General features: G+C 48.7%; 1 protein-coding gene across 9 annotated transcripts in view; it reads left to right on the forward strand.

The window, feature by feature from the left end:
- Nucleotides 1-13,483, forward strand: part of KANSL1 (KAT8 regulatory NSL complex subunit 1) — a 351,273-nt gene that overhangs the window by 243,926 nt on the left and 93,864 nt on the right. For all 9 annotated transcript variants that reach the window (XM_085879826.1, XM_085879828.1, XM_085879819.1 and 6 more), the window contains 3 exons: nucleotides 3,105-3,257; nucleotides 8,869-9,053; nucleotides 10,768-10,889. In XM_085879826.1, the coding sequence (XP_085735952.1) occupies nucleotides 3,105-3,257; nucleotides 8,869-9,053; nucleotides 10,768-10,889 (460 nt within the window). The remainder of the gene's footprint in view (nucleotides 1-3,104; nucleotides 3,258-8,868; nucleotides 9,054-10,767; nucleotides 10,890-13,483) is intronic.

Consider the following 13,483-nt stretch of genomic DNA (forward strand, 5'->3'; position numbering starts at 1 on the left):
TTGACCTTGGGGTCAAATATGTTTGACCTTAGGCGTTAACCATGAAGGTCAAGGCCAATCGCCACCAAAAATTAATCAGCTGAGCGCCAGACCATGAACTATATTTCCATGAAGTTTGAAGACGATCCGATCAAAATTACTCAAAAAATAAGTTTCGTCGACTCCCTTGATTTGCGACAAAGTTTCCTTGACCTTTGACCTTGACCTTCAAAATTTTATGCCCTGAAAGGGACCTCTCTTGGCCTCTGATATGCGGTTACAAAAATTTCCAATGGTAACTGTGCTCTGCAGAGTGATTTATATGTGATTACAGACAAACAAAAAAACAAAAAAAAACCATACAAGCTGACTAACATATCTTGCAAAAACTTCTTTTTGGCAAGATAATAAACGTCATGGGTCAGGGTCAGGTGTCCAATCAAAGCGAGACATATTGGGACCCGGTCATCACTGCCAGCGGTTATAAAGTGGCAGTTGTAATTATGTCTCTTATTGATCACGTAACACACCAGCACCCAAAAACCACACAAAACAAGTCTTAGCGAGGGTCTGCAATCTCTGATTGCTCTTTTTATTTTCTGTTTTGTAATTCAACTGCATGACACAGGGTTCAAAATAAGCTGTGACCCAGGTGCCAATGGCTCCATCCATCCTAAGTGGACCGTGTGGCCACTTGTGTCAAAATGTTCAATATATGCAATGCATACTTTCCCGCTCCAAGGCCGTGTGCTGGCTTTGCGACAACAATTCAGAATGGAACTTCGATATAGAACCAAAGCCGTGATCTTTTATTGTGCACACATCACATCGTTGACTGTGTGCGAGATCGATGTAAAGTATGTATGCGATTGCACAATGCTCAAATGTACCGCGATTATAGACAGGGATCCACACAAATTTCTTTATTCTCCAATTCTCTAATTAGTACCAGCAGAAACGGTTTGGTACTCACAAAAAAATTTTTGGGTGAGCTTCGAGCATGTTCGTTTGCTTTCCCAAGCTCCACTAATTTTTAAGTTCCTCTCAGCTTTGTATGCATCTTACTCTTCTGTAAACGCTCTCTCAGAACGTCCACTCCAGGCGAGACACTCGCAAACCACTTTTTTTTTTTTTTTTTTTTTAAGTTATTTTTCTTTTTTGTTCCGAATGCTCCTGAACATCACCTCTTCTTCCTCTTCGCTTGCATGTTCTCCTTCGATCTATTTTTCTTTTAATCTTATCAGTTAATAACTGACGTAACTTATGTTATATTGTTATAATTTAGAAACTTAATTTTGTACACTTAACTGATGTACTGTGATTTTGCAATTTATCAGACTTATCACAGAATAATCTTACCTACACTAGATGAGAAAACCTTCCATCAAAAGCCTCTGTTGTGGTAGTATGTTTTTGAGCTTTCTTTTCATCTTTGAAGTATGAATTTAGTTTTTTTGGGGGGGGAGGGGGAGGTGACCGCGAATGAGTACCTGCATACCAGTTACGTGAACCCATGGATAGAGTGCCAGAGATCGGTGTATAGTGTGCAATGACTTATTGGCTGTCTAATTTTAGGAGAGACTGGAATTACTCTTTTGATCACATTGTGATGCTGTAATGGTCGCATAGTGCTGAGAGTCCATCTCAGAGAAGACATGCACTTCGGTTTCCATCATGTGGCGTTATTTACAAAATGTATCGTATCCGAAAAGAAACGAGCAGAAAAAGGGAAGCAGTGAGCTTAATAACTGATGTAACTTATGTTATATTGTTATAATTTAGAAACTTTCTCTTTGCAGATTTAGCCCCTTGCAGAAACTTGGGGTGGACAGAGCATGGAAAGAGCACAGGGTGAAAGACCAGAAAGGAGATGCTAGAAGACAGACCACTGACCTGCTTACAATGTGAAAGTGATCGGTCCATATGCCGAAAAAACAGGAATATGAACTTGAGAAAAGGATTAGGCAGTGTCGACCGATATGGGAGAGAGTTTACGTGGCTTGGTTTCGAGGAAGATAGGGACGTGATGTTCTGCAAGGTGTGTGTGTGTGTGTGTGTGTGTGTGTGTGTGTGTGTGTGTGTGTGTGTGTGTGTGTGTGTGTGTGTGTGTGTGTGTGTGTGTGTGTGTGTGTGTGTGTGTGTGTGTGGAGGAGGAGGATGTGCGAGTATCTGAGGTGGGAAGGAAGCAAAACGTGTTTCACACCAAGTGCACCAACTTCAAGAAGCATAATGTACAAAAGCACCAGGAAAGTGAAAGTCAGCACACATTGGTTAAGAAGAAGACCAGAGAGGCATAGACTGGGACATCGAAAGCAGAAAAAAATGATGCAATAAAAATGAACGAACAAAATATACTGAAGCATCTATTCCAAAACACTCATGCGATAGCAAGGAACTGCCGTCAAAATTATTTTTCTGAAATGTTAGTCGGGAGATGATTGAATAGCTGATGGACGAGTTTTGAGGTTTTCGGTATGAAAAGCACTGAAATTTGAGCTAAGTAGGTTTTGTGAGAAATCATAATTTAAACATGTACACTGATTTTTATGAATTGATTCACCATTAAATAGTATACGGGTAAGCAAAAATGCTGGCAGGCCACCAAAAAAAGTCTGTTTTGGTGGCCCAGCAGACCACCATAAAAAAATTAAGTGTGACCCCTGTTTACACATATGTTCTTGTAATTTGAATCACTTGGTACATATTTGTCATTAATGTACACATTTATTTTTCTTCTTCAATGGTTAAATTAGCATCAAAACTTGCCAGGAGCATTTCCACCAGATGAGATGCTAAACTTATTGTTGGAAATGAGTCATTAGAGTTTATTAGGACCGTGATCGACAAGTTAATTTAACACGTTTAGCAACTGTCTTCATCAAGTCTAACAATGGTGGTCTACGGTGTGGACTTTTTGGAAAAGATTTATGCCGAAAATCTGCTCATCCAGCTGGGCGAGTACATCTGGCCCTTTTGCTTATACTTATTTGTGTTTGGTCTATGGACTACCACTACACTGGACTTAAACCCTGTTATAAGAATGAAAGAACACTATTAAGCCAAAGATTATTTTGTAAGTCTGCAATTTTTTGCATGCTCAACATAGCTTTGAAATCTCTTTACAGAGTGTAGCTGGTCAAAGGTAGCTTTAGACAAGGAGCAGGCTCTTTGCTTGGACAGCCCGAGGCAGGGAGCCTCTCCGTTGCTCTTCTCTGATGCCGAGGAAGAGGGAATCATGCACATGCGTAAAAGGCGGCGTTCGGGCCACCTCCACCTTGGTGAGTGTGATTTTCCAAAAAGCAATTGTACACACCTGAGATATTTCTGTGTATCTTTGGGTTTCTATGTTTTCTGAGTATCTGGGTTATCATACCACTGTATATATAATTTGAGAAGTGTCTTTTATTTATTTGTCTGACTTTTATGCACTCCTGAACACCATTTGATGGAATAACTTGAATACTGGTGGTTATCGGAGGAAGGCCTCAAAGGGCGGAGGAGCTCCTTGTGAGCCAATGGCCATCCATATCTAATGCCCAACTGTGTCTGCGGACGTTCTCCTGCAGTTGGGTTACTTTTTATTCGGAGGTTGGTGGCAGGATTTGCACTCCGGCCTCCGTAAACCCTTTATTCCGCAAAAAAATCTGAAAACCCACTCCGTGGGAGTACCTCCTGTGCAGCTTCCCTTGGCAGGGCAGCTCACCGGATGACAGGATTGGGGCAAAGCCTTCGGGACCCCCCAATCTTTGATGATAGGAGGGAAACCACGGGGTTACATTCCCAGGTCAGATTGCGGGAGAGTGCGTCAGAGTGGTGCTGAGGTGTCGTCCACCAGATGGCGTCTCCTTGGGTTAACCTGAGGCGGTCACTCCGGGTGGGTGCCTGGAATGTCCCATCCCAAAGAGAGGATGATCACCTGTCTCTGTTATCATCTGAGCTCAAGCGTTTGGACATCGGTATTGCAGCACTCTCTGAGGTTCGGAGACCGGATTGCGGAGAGATAATGGTGGGTGGTTACACCTACTATTGGTCTGGTTGCTCTGATGGTTACCATACTCAAAGAGTTGCTGTAGCTGTGTCCAATAAGCTGACCCCAATGATAATTGAGGTAACACCGGTCAATGAGCGCATTATGAGACTAAGGATTCATCACTCCTTAGGTGTCATTTCCCTGGTCTCTGTCTATGCTCTGACTGAGGCGAGTGATCTCACCGTGAAGGACACATTCTACGCCACGCTCGAGTCTGTGGTTGATCTGTGCCCAGACGAAATACACTTCTAGTCTTGGGGGATTTCAATGCATCGACTGGAACTGATAGGGATGGTTATGAGACATGTGTTGATCCCCATGGGTCAGGAACTATGAATCAGAATAGCACTAAGTTCCTTGACTTTCCAAGAAGTCATGGACTGAGGTTGGCTGGTTCATGGTTTCAGCGCCCACAAGCTCATCGCTGGACTTGGTATTCCAACGCTGGTGGTGTGGCAAAGGAGATTGACCATGTCCCCGTTGATGGTCGCTGGAGGATGATCCAGAACTGCAGGGTCTACCGGAGTGCTCAGTTCCTCAATACTGACCACCGGTTTGTTGTCGCAACTGTAAAGCTGCACCTTAAATCCGGGAGACTGGTACCATCCCAGCCAAGGCTGGATGTTGGCAAGCTCAAGGATGAGAGGGTAGCTGAGGAGTTTGCGAACAGGCTGAGTGGACATTTGGGGGGTCTGTGTGCTTTTGGGGGTCCTAAAGAGTTGTGGAGTGCCCTCAAGACCACTGTCCTTCATGTTGCCGGTGGATGTCTTGGAACTCACCGCAGGGCATAGAAGAAGTTTGTCTCTCAATGGACACTGGATACCATTGACCAGAGTCGCAGGGCCAGGCTAAATGGCAGAGCTGAGCTGTTCAGGGAGCTGAGGCGTAAAACTGTACGTGCACTAAGGGTGGACAAGGAGGCCTTTGTGCGAGGAATCTGTGAGGGGGTAGAGCATCACCTGTGGACAGGTGATTCTCGTCCCGCTTACAGGGGAATTTGCGCATTGCGTTAATCCAAGCCCATCCCTCGGAGCACTGCAGTTACAGCAGAGACTGGGAGGCACTTGATAGAGGAGTCTGAAGTGAAGGCCCGTTGGGCCAGTTACTTTGAGCGGTTGTACCATGCTGATCCACCAGCTGTCGAGTTGGACGTCAAGGGTGTTACAATCCCTGTTGCTGACCCTCCAATTAACTGTGGTCCACCTTCACTTGTAGAAACACCGGCTGCGGTGAACGGGTTGAAACGGGGTAAAGCTCCAGGGATCTGTGGCATCCATTGATGCCTCTGTCCCCTTCCGCCTCTGTCTGCTTCCTCCTCCGCCCTTGTCTCCTTCCCCTTCCGCCTCTGTCTGCTTCTTCCGCCTCTGTCTGCTTCCTCCTCCGCCTCTGTCTCCTTCCCCTTCTGCCTCTGTCTGCCTCTTCCTCCGCCTCTGTCTCCATTCCCCTTCCGCCTCTGTCTGCTTCCTCCTCCGCCTGTGTCTCCTTCCCCTTCCGCCTGTGTCTCCTTCCCCTTCCGCCTCTGTCTCCTTCCCTTCCGCCTCTGTCTCCTTCCCCTTCCGCCTCCGTCTCCTTCCCCTTCCGCCGTTGTATCCTTCCCCTTCCGCCGTTGTCTCCTTCCCCGTCCGCCTCTGTCGCCTTCCCCTTCCGCCTCTGTCTCCTTCCCCTTCCGCCTCTGTCTGCTTCCCCTTCCGCCTCTGTCTTCTTCCCCTTCCGCCTCTGTCTCCTTCCCCTTCCGCCTCTGTCTCCTTCCCCTTCCGCCTCTGTCTCCTTCCCCTTCCGCCTCTGTCTCCTTCCCCTTCCGCCTCTGTCTCCTTCCCCTTCCGCCTCTGTCTCCTTCCCCTTCCGCCTCTGTCTCCTTCCCCTTCCGCCTCTGTCTCCTTCGCCTTGCGCCTTTGTCTCCTTCCCCTTCTGCCTCTGTCTCCTTCCCCTTTCGCCTCTGTCTCCTTCTCCTTCCGCCTCTGTCTGCTTCCCCTTCCGCCTCTGTCTCCTTCCCCTTCCGCCTCTGTCTCCTTTCCCTTCCGCCTCTGTCTCCTTCCCCTTCCCCTTCCGCCTCTGTCCCCTTCCGCCTGTGTGCGCCTCTACCTCTGCCTGTGTGTGCGCCTCCGGCTCTGCCTGTGTGTCCGCCTCCGCCCGTGTCCGCCTCCGCCCGTGTCCAACTCCGCCCGTGTCTCCTTCCCCTTCCGCCTCTGTCTCCTTCCCCTTCCGCCTCTGTCTCCTTCCCCTTCCGCCTCTGTCTCCTTCCCCTTCCGCCTCTGTCTCCTTCCCCTTCCCCTTCCGCCTCTGTCTCCTTCCCCTTCCCCTTCCGCCTCTGTCTCCTTCCCCTTCCCCTTCCGCCTCTGTCTCCTTCCCCTTCCGCCTCTGTCTCCTTCCCCTTCCGCCTCTGTCTCCTTCCCCTTCCGCCTCTGTCTCCTTTCCCTTCCGCCTCTGTCTCCTTCCCCTTCCCCTTCCGCCTCTGTCCCCTTCCGCCTGTGTGCCCCTCTACCTCTGCCTGTGTGTGCGCCTCCGGCTCTGCCTGTGTGTCCGCCTCCGCCCGTGTCCGCCTCCGCCCGTGTCCAACTCCGCCCGTGTCTCCTTCCCCTTCCGCCCGTGTCTCCTTCCCCTTCCACCTCTGTCTCCTTCCCCTTCCGCTTCTGTTTCCTTCCCCTTCTGCTTCTGTCTCCTTCCCCTTTCGCCTCTGTCTCCTTTCCCTTCCCCTTCCGCCTCTGTCTCCGTCTCCGTCTCCGTCTCCGTCTCCGTCTCCTTCTCCTTCCCCTTCCGCCTGTCTACGTCTCCTTCCCCCTCCGTCTCCTTCCCCTTCCGCCTCTGTCTCAGTCTCCTTCCCCTTCCTCCTCTGTCTCCGTCTCCTTCCCCTTCCGCCTCTGGCTCCGTCTCCTTCCCCTTCCGCCTCTGTCTCCGTCTCCTTCCCCTTCCGCCTCTGTCTCCGTCTCCTTCCCCTTCCGCCTCTGTCTCCGTCTCCTTCCCCTTCCGCCTCTGTCTCCATCTCCTTCCCCTTCTGCCTCTGTCTCCGTCTCCTTCCGCCTCTGTCTCCGTCTCCTTCCCCTTCCGCCTCTGTCTCCGTCTCCTTCCCCTTCCGCCTCTGTCTCCGTCTCCGTGTCCTTCCGCCTCTGTCTCCGTCTATGTATCCTTCCGCCTTTGTCTCCGTCTATGTGTCCTTCCGCCTTTGTCTCCGTCTCTGTGTCCTTCCGCCTCTGTGTCCTTCCGCCTCTGTGTCCTTCCGCCTCTGTGTCCTTCCGCCTCTGTGTCCTTCCGCCTCTGTGTCCTTCCGCCTCTGTGTCCTTCCGCCTCTGTGTCCTTCCGCCTCTGTGTCCTTCCGCCTCTGTGTCCTTCCGCCTCTGTGTCCTTCCGCCTCTGTGTCCTTCCGCCTCTGTGTCCTTCCGCCTCTGTGTCCTTCCGCCTCCGTGTCCTTCCGCCTCCGTGTCCTTCCGCCTCCGTGTCCTTCCGCCTCCGTGTCCTTCCGCCTCCGTGTCCTTCCGCCTCCGTGTCCTTCCGCCTCCGTGTCCTTCCGCCTCCGTGTCCTTCCGCCTCCGTGTCCTTCCGCCTCCGTGTCCTTCCGCCTCCGTGTCCTTCCGCCTCCGTGTCCTTCCGCCTCCGTGTCCTTCCGCCTCCGTGTCCTTCCGCCTCCGTGTCCTTCCGCCTCCGTGTCCTTCCGCCTCCGTGTCCTTCCGCCTCCGTGTCCTTCCGCCTCCGTGTCCTTCCGCCTCCGTGTCCTTCCGCCTCCGTGTCCTTCCGCCTCCGTGTCCTTCCGCCTCCGTGTCCTTCCGCCTCCGTGTCCTTCCGCCTCCGTGTCCTTCCGCCTCCGTGTCCTTCCGCCTCCGTGTCCTTCCGCCTCCGTGTCCTTCCGCCTCCGTGTCCTTCCGCCTCCGTGTCCTTCCGCCTCCGTGTCCTTCCGCCTCCGTGTCCTTCCGCCTCCGTGTCCTTCCGCCTCTGTGTCCTTCCGCCTCTGTGTCCTTCCGCCTCTGTGTCCTTCCGCCTCTGTGTCCTTCCGCCTCTGTGTCCTTCCGCCTCTGTGTCCTTCCGCCTCTGTGTCCTTCCGCCTCTGTGTCCTTCCGCCTCTGTGTCCTTCCGCCTCTGTGTCCTTCCGCCTCTGTGTCCTTCCGCCTCTGTGTCCTTCCGCCTCTGTGTCCTTCCGCCTCTGTGTCCTTCCGCCTCTGTGTCCTTCCGCCTCTGTGTCCTTCCGCCTCTGTGTCCTTCCGCCTCTGTGTCCTTCCGCCTCTGTGTCCTTCCGCCTCTGTGTCCTTCCGCCTCTGTGTCCTTCCGCCTCTGTGTCCTTCCGCCTCTGTGTCCTTCCGCCTCTGTGTCCTTCCGCCTCTGTGTCCTTCCGCCTCTGTGTCCTTCCGCCTCTGTGTCCTTCCGCCTCTGTGTCCTTCCGCCTCTGTGTCCTTCCGCCTCTGTGTCCTTCCGCCTCTGTGTCCTTCCGCCTCTGTGTCCTTCCGCCTCTGTGTCCTTCCGCCTCTGTGTCCTTCCGCCTCTGTGTCCTTCCGCCTCTGTGTCCTTCCGCCTCTGTGTCCTTCCGCCTCTGTGTCCTTCCGCCTCTGTGTCCTTCCGCCTCTGTGTCCTTCCGCCTCTGTGTCCTTCCGCCTCTGTGTCCTTCCGCCTCTGTCTCTTTCTCTGTTTGTCTGTCTTTCATGTAAAGTTTTTCTGTAAACAGATACTTAACTTTGAAACTGTATCATCAATTTTCTTATGGCTTTCAGTGTTTGCAAACCCACAAGGTAAAAATGATGTTTATTCTGTCATCTGTTATTACTCTGCAGTTCTTAGCATATACGCACATTCGTTTACGTTCCATGAGTTTTCTTTGCGACTCCGTCAACACCTGATTGTGTCTTGGCTGCTATTTTTGATGTGTGATGGAACAGGAGCTGGAAAACGCCGAAGTGGTAAGAGTCATCCTCTATGTTTGAATGAAGCCGTTGAGGGTTCTTCAGGAACCCATGGCCGACCACTTCATTCGCCGGCTCTCACAGAAGTCCTGTCTTCAACCTCCTTGCTGCATGGTTCACATGCAGTATCCACCTCAAATACTCCCTCATCTTCAATTCAGGTGTGATAAAAATAATAAAGCCACATACCCCTCAAAAGTGTATATACACAAAAGAAGTCAGCATGTTTATGTCTGACTGTTTTTCTTGTCTTTGCTGTTTCTCACAATATGCAAGAACTCGTTTTTCCTCATCCAAAAAGATGGTTGGTGTGACTTTAATCTTGTTTGGCTGGTTTAATATTTTTGTAGCCCCTTATGTTTGTGATTTTATTTTACTTTATTTTATTTTTCAAATTCAAATTGCTTCAAGTCAAATGAAGAGAATCCAATTGACCATCGCAGAACTGAAGAAGCTGGTAATTACATTTTTATCGGATAACGTACAAATGGATATCGATCGCAATGAAGAAATGGAGATGTACTTGAGCCGGATGGGCAGCATATCGGAAAAAAATTAAATCTCATGAAAAGCAAACTGCTCTTTTTTTTGGAAAGGAAAGTTTACAATCAATGTGTTCTAGCAATGGCAATGCAGTGAAGCATGATCGACAACAAAGAATATGCAGAAAAAGTGCCATACAGAGCCATGGAAGGATGCTGTCTTGGCATAATTAAAAGGGACAAGAAGAAAAGCGAATGGATTTCCGAGATGGAAAAAAATTCCTTGACGTTATGATCATAATCAAAAACTGAAATGGAACTGTGCTGGTGATGGTTTGAGCATCCGCTCCAAGTCTGGGAGGTCAGTGGTTCAGTCTCCGAGTTGTACCAATTAAATCCTTGAGTTTTGTTTACAGCTCCTTGTGATTTTTTTTTGTCGACTTCTGAGTCAAAGTGATTAGCCCAATTATCCTCCGGAAGGGAATTTTCCTCGTCCAAAGAGATGAGTTAATGAAGTTGTTACAAATGTCCCAATGGTGTATCGTTGTTTTCGTTCATTTTTGTTTGTTTGTTTGTTTTTTGTAATCCATGCAGAGTGAAATTTTCTGCATCTTAATTAAATGGTTTCCTTTTCTCTGGTTTTCATTGCACTGTTCAATGCACTTGCCAATACGTAGTGAGCCACATCCCCATCTTGGTAGATTAATGCATACACTTTTGCTGCATTCTCATATTTTGCAACACATGCAGGTCCAGTCAGCCATTGCTCGTTTTGTCAATGTTATCAGTTTCCCCATCTTTAACATGGCAAACCTCATTTTTGAACAATGCTGACATCAATTGTGTCCTCTGTCAACTGCTGGGAATTTGCTGAGGGTTTTCAGAGTATTCGCAACACAATTTGCAGCGGACTTCACAAGCAATTCGATCATGGCCCATTGCTAAATGGACTGTCCATTGCGAGCTGATTGCAAGCTGTCTGAAACATACAAAAAAAGATGAATGGATGCATTTCTGAAGAGAAATCTTCAGTCTGTCGCAATTTTTATTAAAATATCTGAAAAAAATGAGTATTTGTCAACCCTCGTGTGGCTACACACAAGTGGATGACCTCTGACCCAAAACAGGTCAACATTGCTTTTGAGATATTTTTCAAAAAGCATCCTTTTCAACATATCCCTTTAATAGAATACTGAGGTCTAGATTTCAAATTGTCCTTTAAAACAACTTTTATGACATAATGTTGGTTCTGGGTTTTTTTTGTTTGTTTTTTTTAATAGAAAAGAGCACTTTTTTATGTTCTTCATATTTCCCAGTGTGGATTTTTTTTTTTTTTGTAATCACAACTTTCTATTTCCCTGGTTGCATTCGGTGGATTGTTTGGCGATCACAGAGCTCTCTGCGCAAGCGTCGTGGGGAGAGCTCATTTGACATCAACAATATTGTCATCCCCTTGTCTATGGCAACAACGGCACGTGTGGAGAAAATACAGTACAAGGAAATCCTCACACCAAGGTATGTGCCTACCTTACTGGCATTGCAGCTGACTTTTACTCTGCATTTTTTTTTGAGTGTAAGTGCAGTGTTGGTGCCATAATGGAAACAAAAAAACACACCCTTCTCCTGCTGCCTGGGTTGAGCTAATTAGTTTAGTGAACACATATATGCTGTCCTAAATTTTCTTCAACTTTCTATCTGCTCTACACAAAACACTGATCATCATGTTCTCTCACGATTAAAGGGAACAAACAGGAAAAGGAGAGAGAGGAGGGCAGGGGAACAATGAATCAAAGTATGTAAGGGTTGTGGGTTAGGATGGATTAATGGGGGTAATAGAGGTCATTGGCCAGGATTGGAATTGAGAGGGGGGGTGGTTAAAATGACTTAGCAGTGCACTGCCTTCTTTTAAAGCCCTAGATGGAAGAGTGGGAATGCACGGCCTCTGGAAGCCGGTTCCCTCGACTGGAGAAGTGAGGAACAAAGGAGTTAGGGTGTTCAGTCAGCCTTTGTTTTGGAAGTTAACTTGGAGGGGTTAGTGGAAGAACACATGCATGCTGTAGTTGCTGGGGAGGGTCTTTGGACTTAGAAAGCAGAGGCAGCAATAGATAGACCACCAACCTTCCCATGATGTGAAAGCACCAGAACTGTGCTTCATCCTCGTCATGGGAAATTCCAATAATGTTGAGAACTTTAAATTCCACAAAATGAAGGAGAGACAAATGTGACGCTGCGGTGCCAGCCCCTCGGGGAGAGTAGTACTCCATTGAGTTATGGACAAAGGCCTTGTAGATTGAGAGTAGCTCTGATTTTCTAAGGAAAGACTTTGCTATCCACTTATGTTGGCAGCCACTGGAAGAGATCGTCTCTTTACTTAAAGTTATGGGCCTCACCATCAGCCTTGACCTCTCCTGTACTGACGACAAAGCAAAGCTGAGCATCCTCCATCGATCCAAGTCTTTTCTTGGAAAATCAGAGCTACTTGCAATATACAAGGCCTTTGTCAGTAGCTCAATAGAATAGTGTGCTCCTCAAAACTAGTGTCCTGGCATCGCATATGTCTTTTGTGAATTCTGTGGAATGTGAAGCTCTCAGCCTTATTGGAATCTCCTGCAATAATGCTGAAGCAAAAGGTCTTTTTTTTGTTTGTTTGTTTTTGTAGACGCTGTCAATGCTTGTATGAGAGCTAACATACATAATGTACAATAGGGGGGGGGGAGGGGGAAGGGGAAAAAACATTGTGGAACAGCGACATGAGATCTGTGGAAGGGAGAGGGATGGGGGTGGGGCACACAGGGTATACAAGATGGACACTACCAGAACTTTCAGGAAGCAAAGCAGGGAATTTAAAGGAGGTGGGTTTGGGGTGGATTAGCAGGGGATGAAAAGGTCATGGTTTTGAATGGGGGAAGATATGAGATGGTGGTGAACGGCTGTTTTGAAGACCCGGAGGGAAGAGTAGGATTGGAGAGAGTGTGGGAGTTTGTTCCAAAAGCAGGAAAAAAAGAGGAATGAAAGAGTGAAGGCGAGCAGTGAGTTTTTGATTTTGGTAGTTTTACCAGAAGGGGTTGCTGGCAGACCTTGAGCACCCTGCGAAAATATGAGGGGGACCTATCTCGGACAGAGCAGGGAGGCTGACGCCAGAGCCGAGACGGTAGAAGACACAGACCACTGACATGCCTGCGGTGAGTGTGAGAGACCCAAACTCAGCCACCGCAGGAGATACCAATGATTCGAAATGCCTTGGTTTACATAGCGTGAATCCGAGAAAGGTGAGAAGCGGGAGCACCAGCCCGTAGGGGAGAGCAGTAATCCATCAGGCTGTGAACGAAAGCTTTGTTTGTGGTCAGGAGCTCAGGTGTGCCAAGGAAGGACTTTGCACGATGGAGGATGCCCAGTCGGTGACTGGCTTTGGAGGCCAGGTTGGAAATGAGGCTTTCCCAGGAAAGATCATGGCAGATCTTTGGCAGATGGCAGAAGGGGGGGGGGGGGTCCATACAGTCCTTTCGGATAGACATAGTGAGAGTGTGAGATTTGTAAGGGTCGAAGGACATGTTCCACGTGTTGAACCAGCTTGTGATTTTATCCATATCTGCAGAGAGCGAAGAAGCTGCTGCTTGCCGATCTAATGGATGACATATGGTACTGCAGAGGGTGGAGTCATCAGTGATATCAAGAGATCAAGAGGATTTTCCAGAGTCAGACAGATCATTGATGAAAATCAGAAAAAGAACGGGGCCCAGAACCCTGCCTAGAGGAACTCCAACTTGACCAGGAAGAGGGGATGAGAGAACTCCATGAAGGGCCACATGTTGGCTGCGACAAGAGAGGAAGTCTGCGAGCCATGAATGGAGATGTCCTTGGATACCATGGGAAGAGAGTTTGGTGAGCAGTGAATGCCAGACCGTATCGAAGGCACACGATATGTCTATGGAGGTGGCTCTGATTTCATGTCTGGCATTGAGGATCTTAATCCATTGTTTTGAAATCAGAAGCAACATATCCAGGGTGGAGTGACCTGGTCTGAATCCAAATTAGTGATCGGAAATCAAGCCATTCGAGAAGAGGAAGGATTTAACGTCTAAAGCGATAATGGATTCCATAACGTTGCT

This window comes from Eptatretus burgeri, chromosome 4 (genome assembly GCF_056783735.1).
Source record: "Eptatretus burgeri isolate ZD-2024b chromosome 4, Ebu_testis_v1, whole genome shotgun sequence".
Lineage (NCBI taxonomy): Eukaryota > Metazoa > Chordata > Myxini > Myxiniformes > Myxinidae > Eptatretus > Eptatretus burgeri.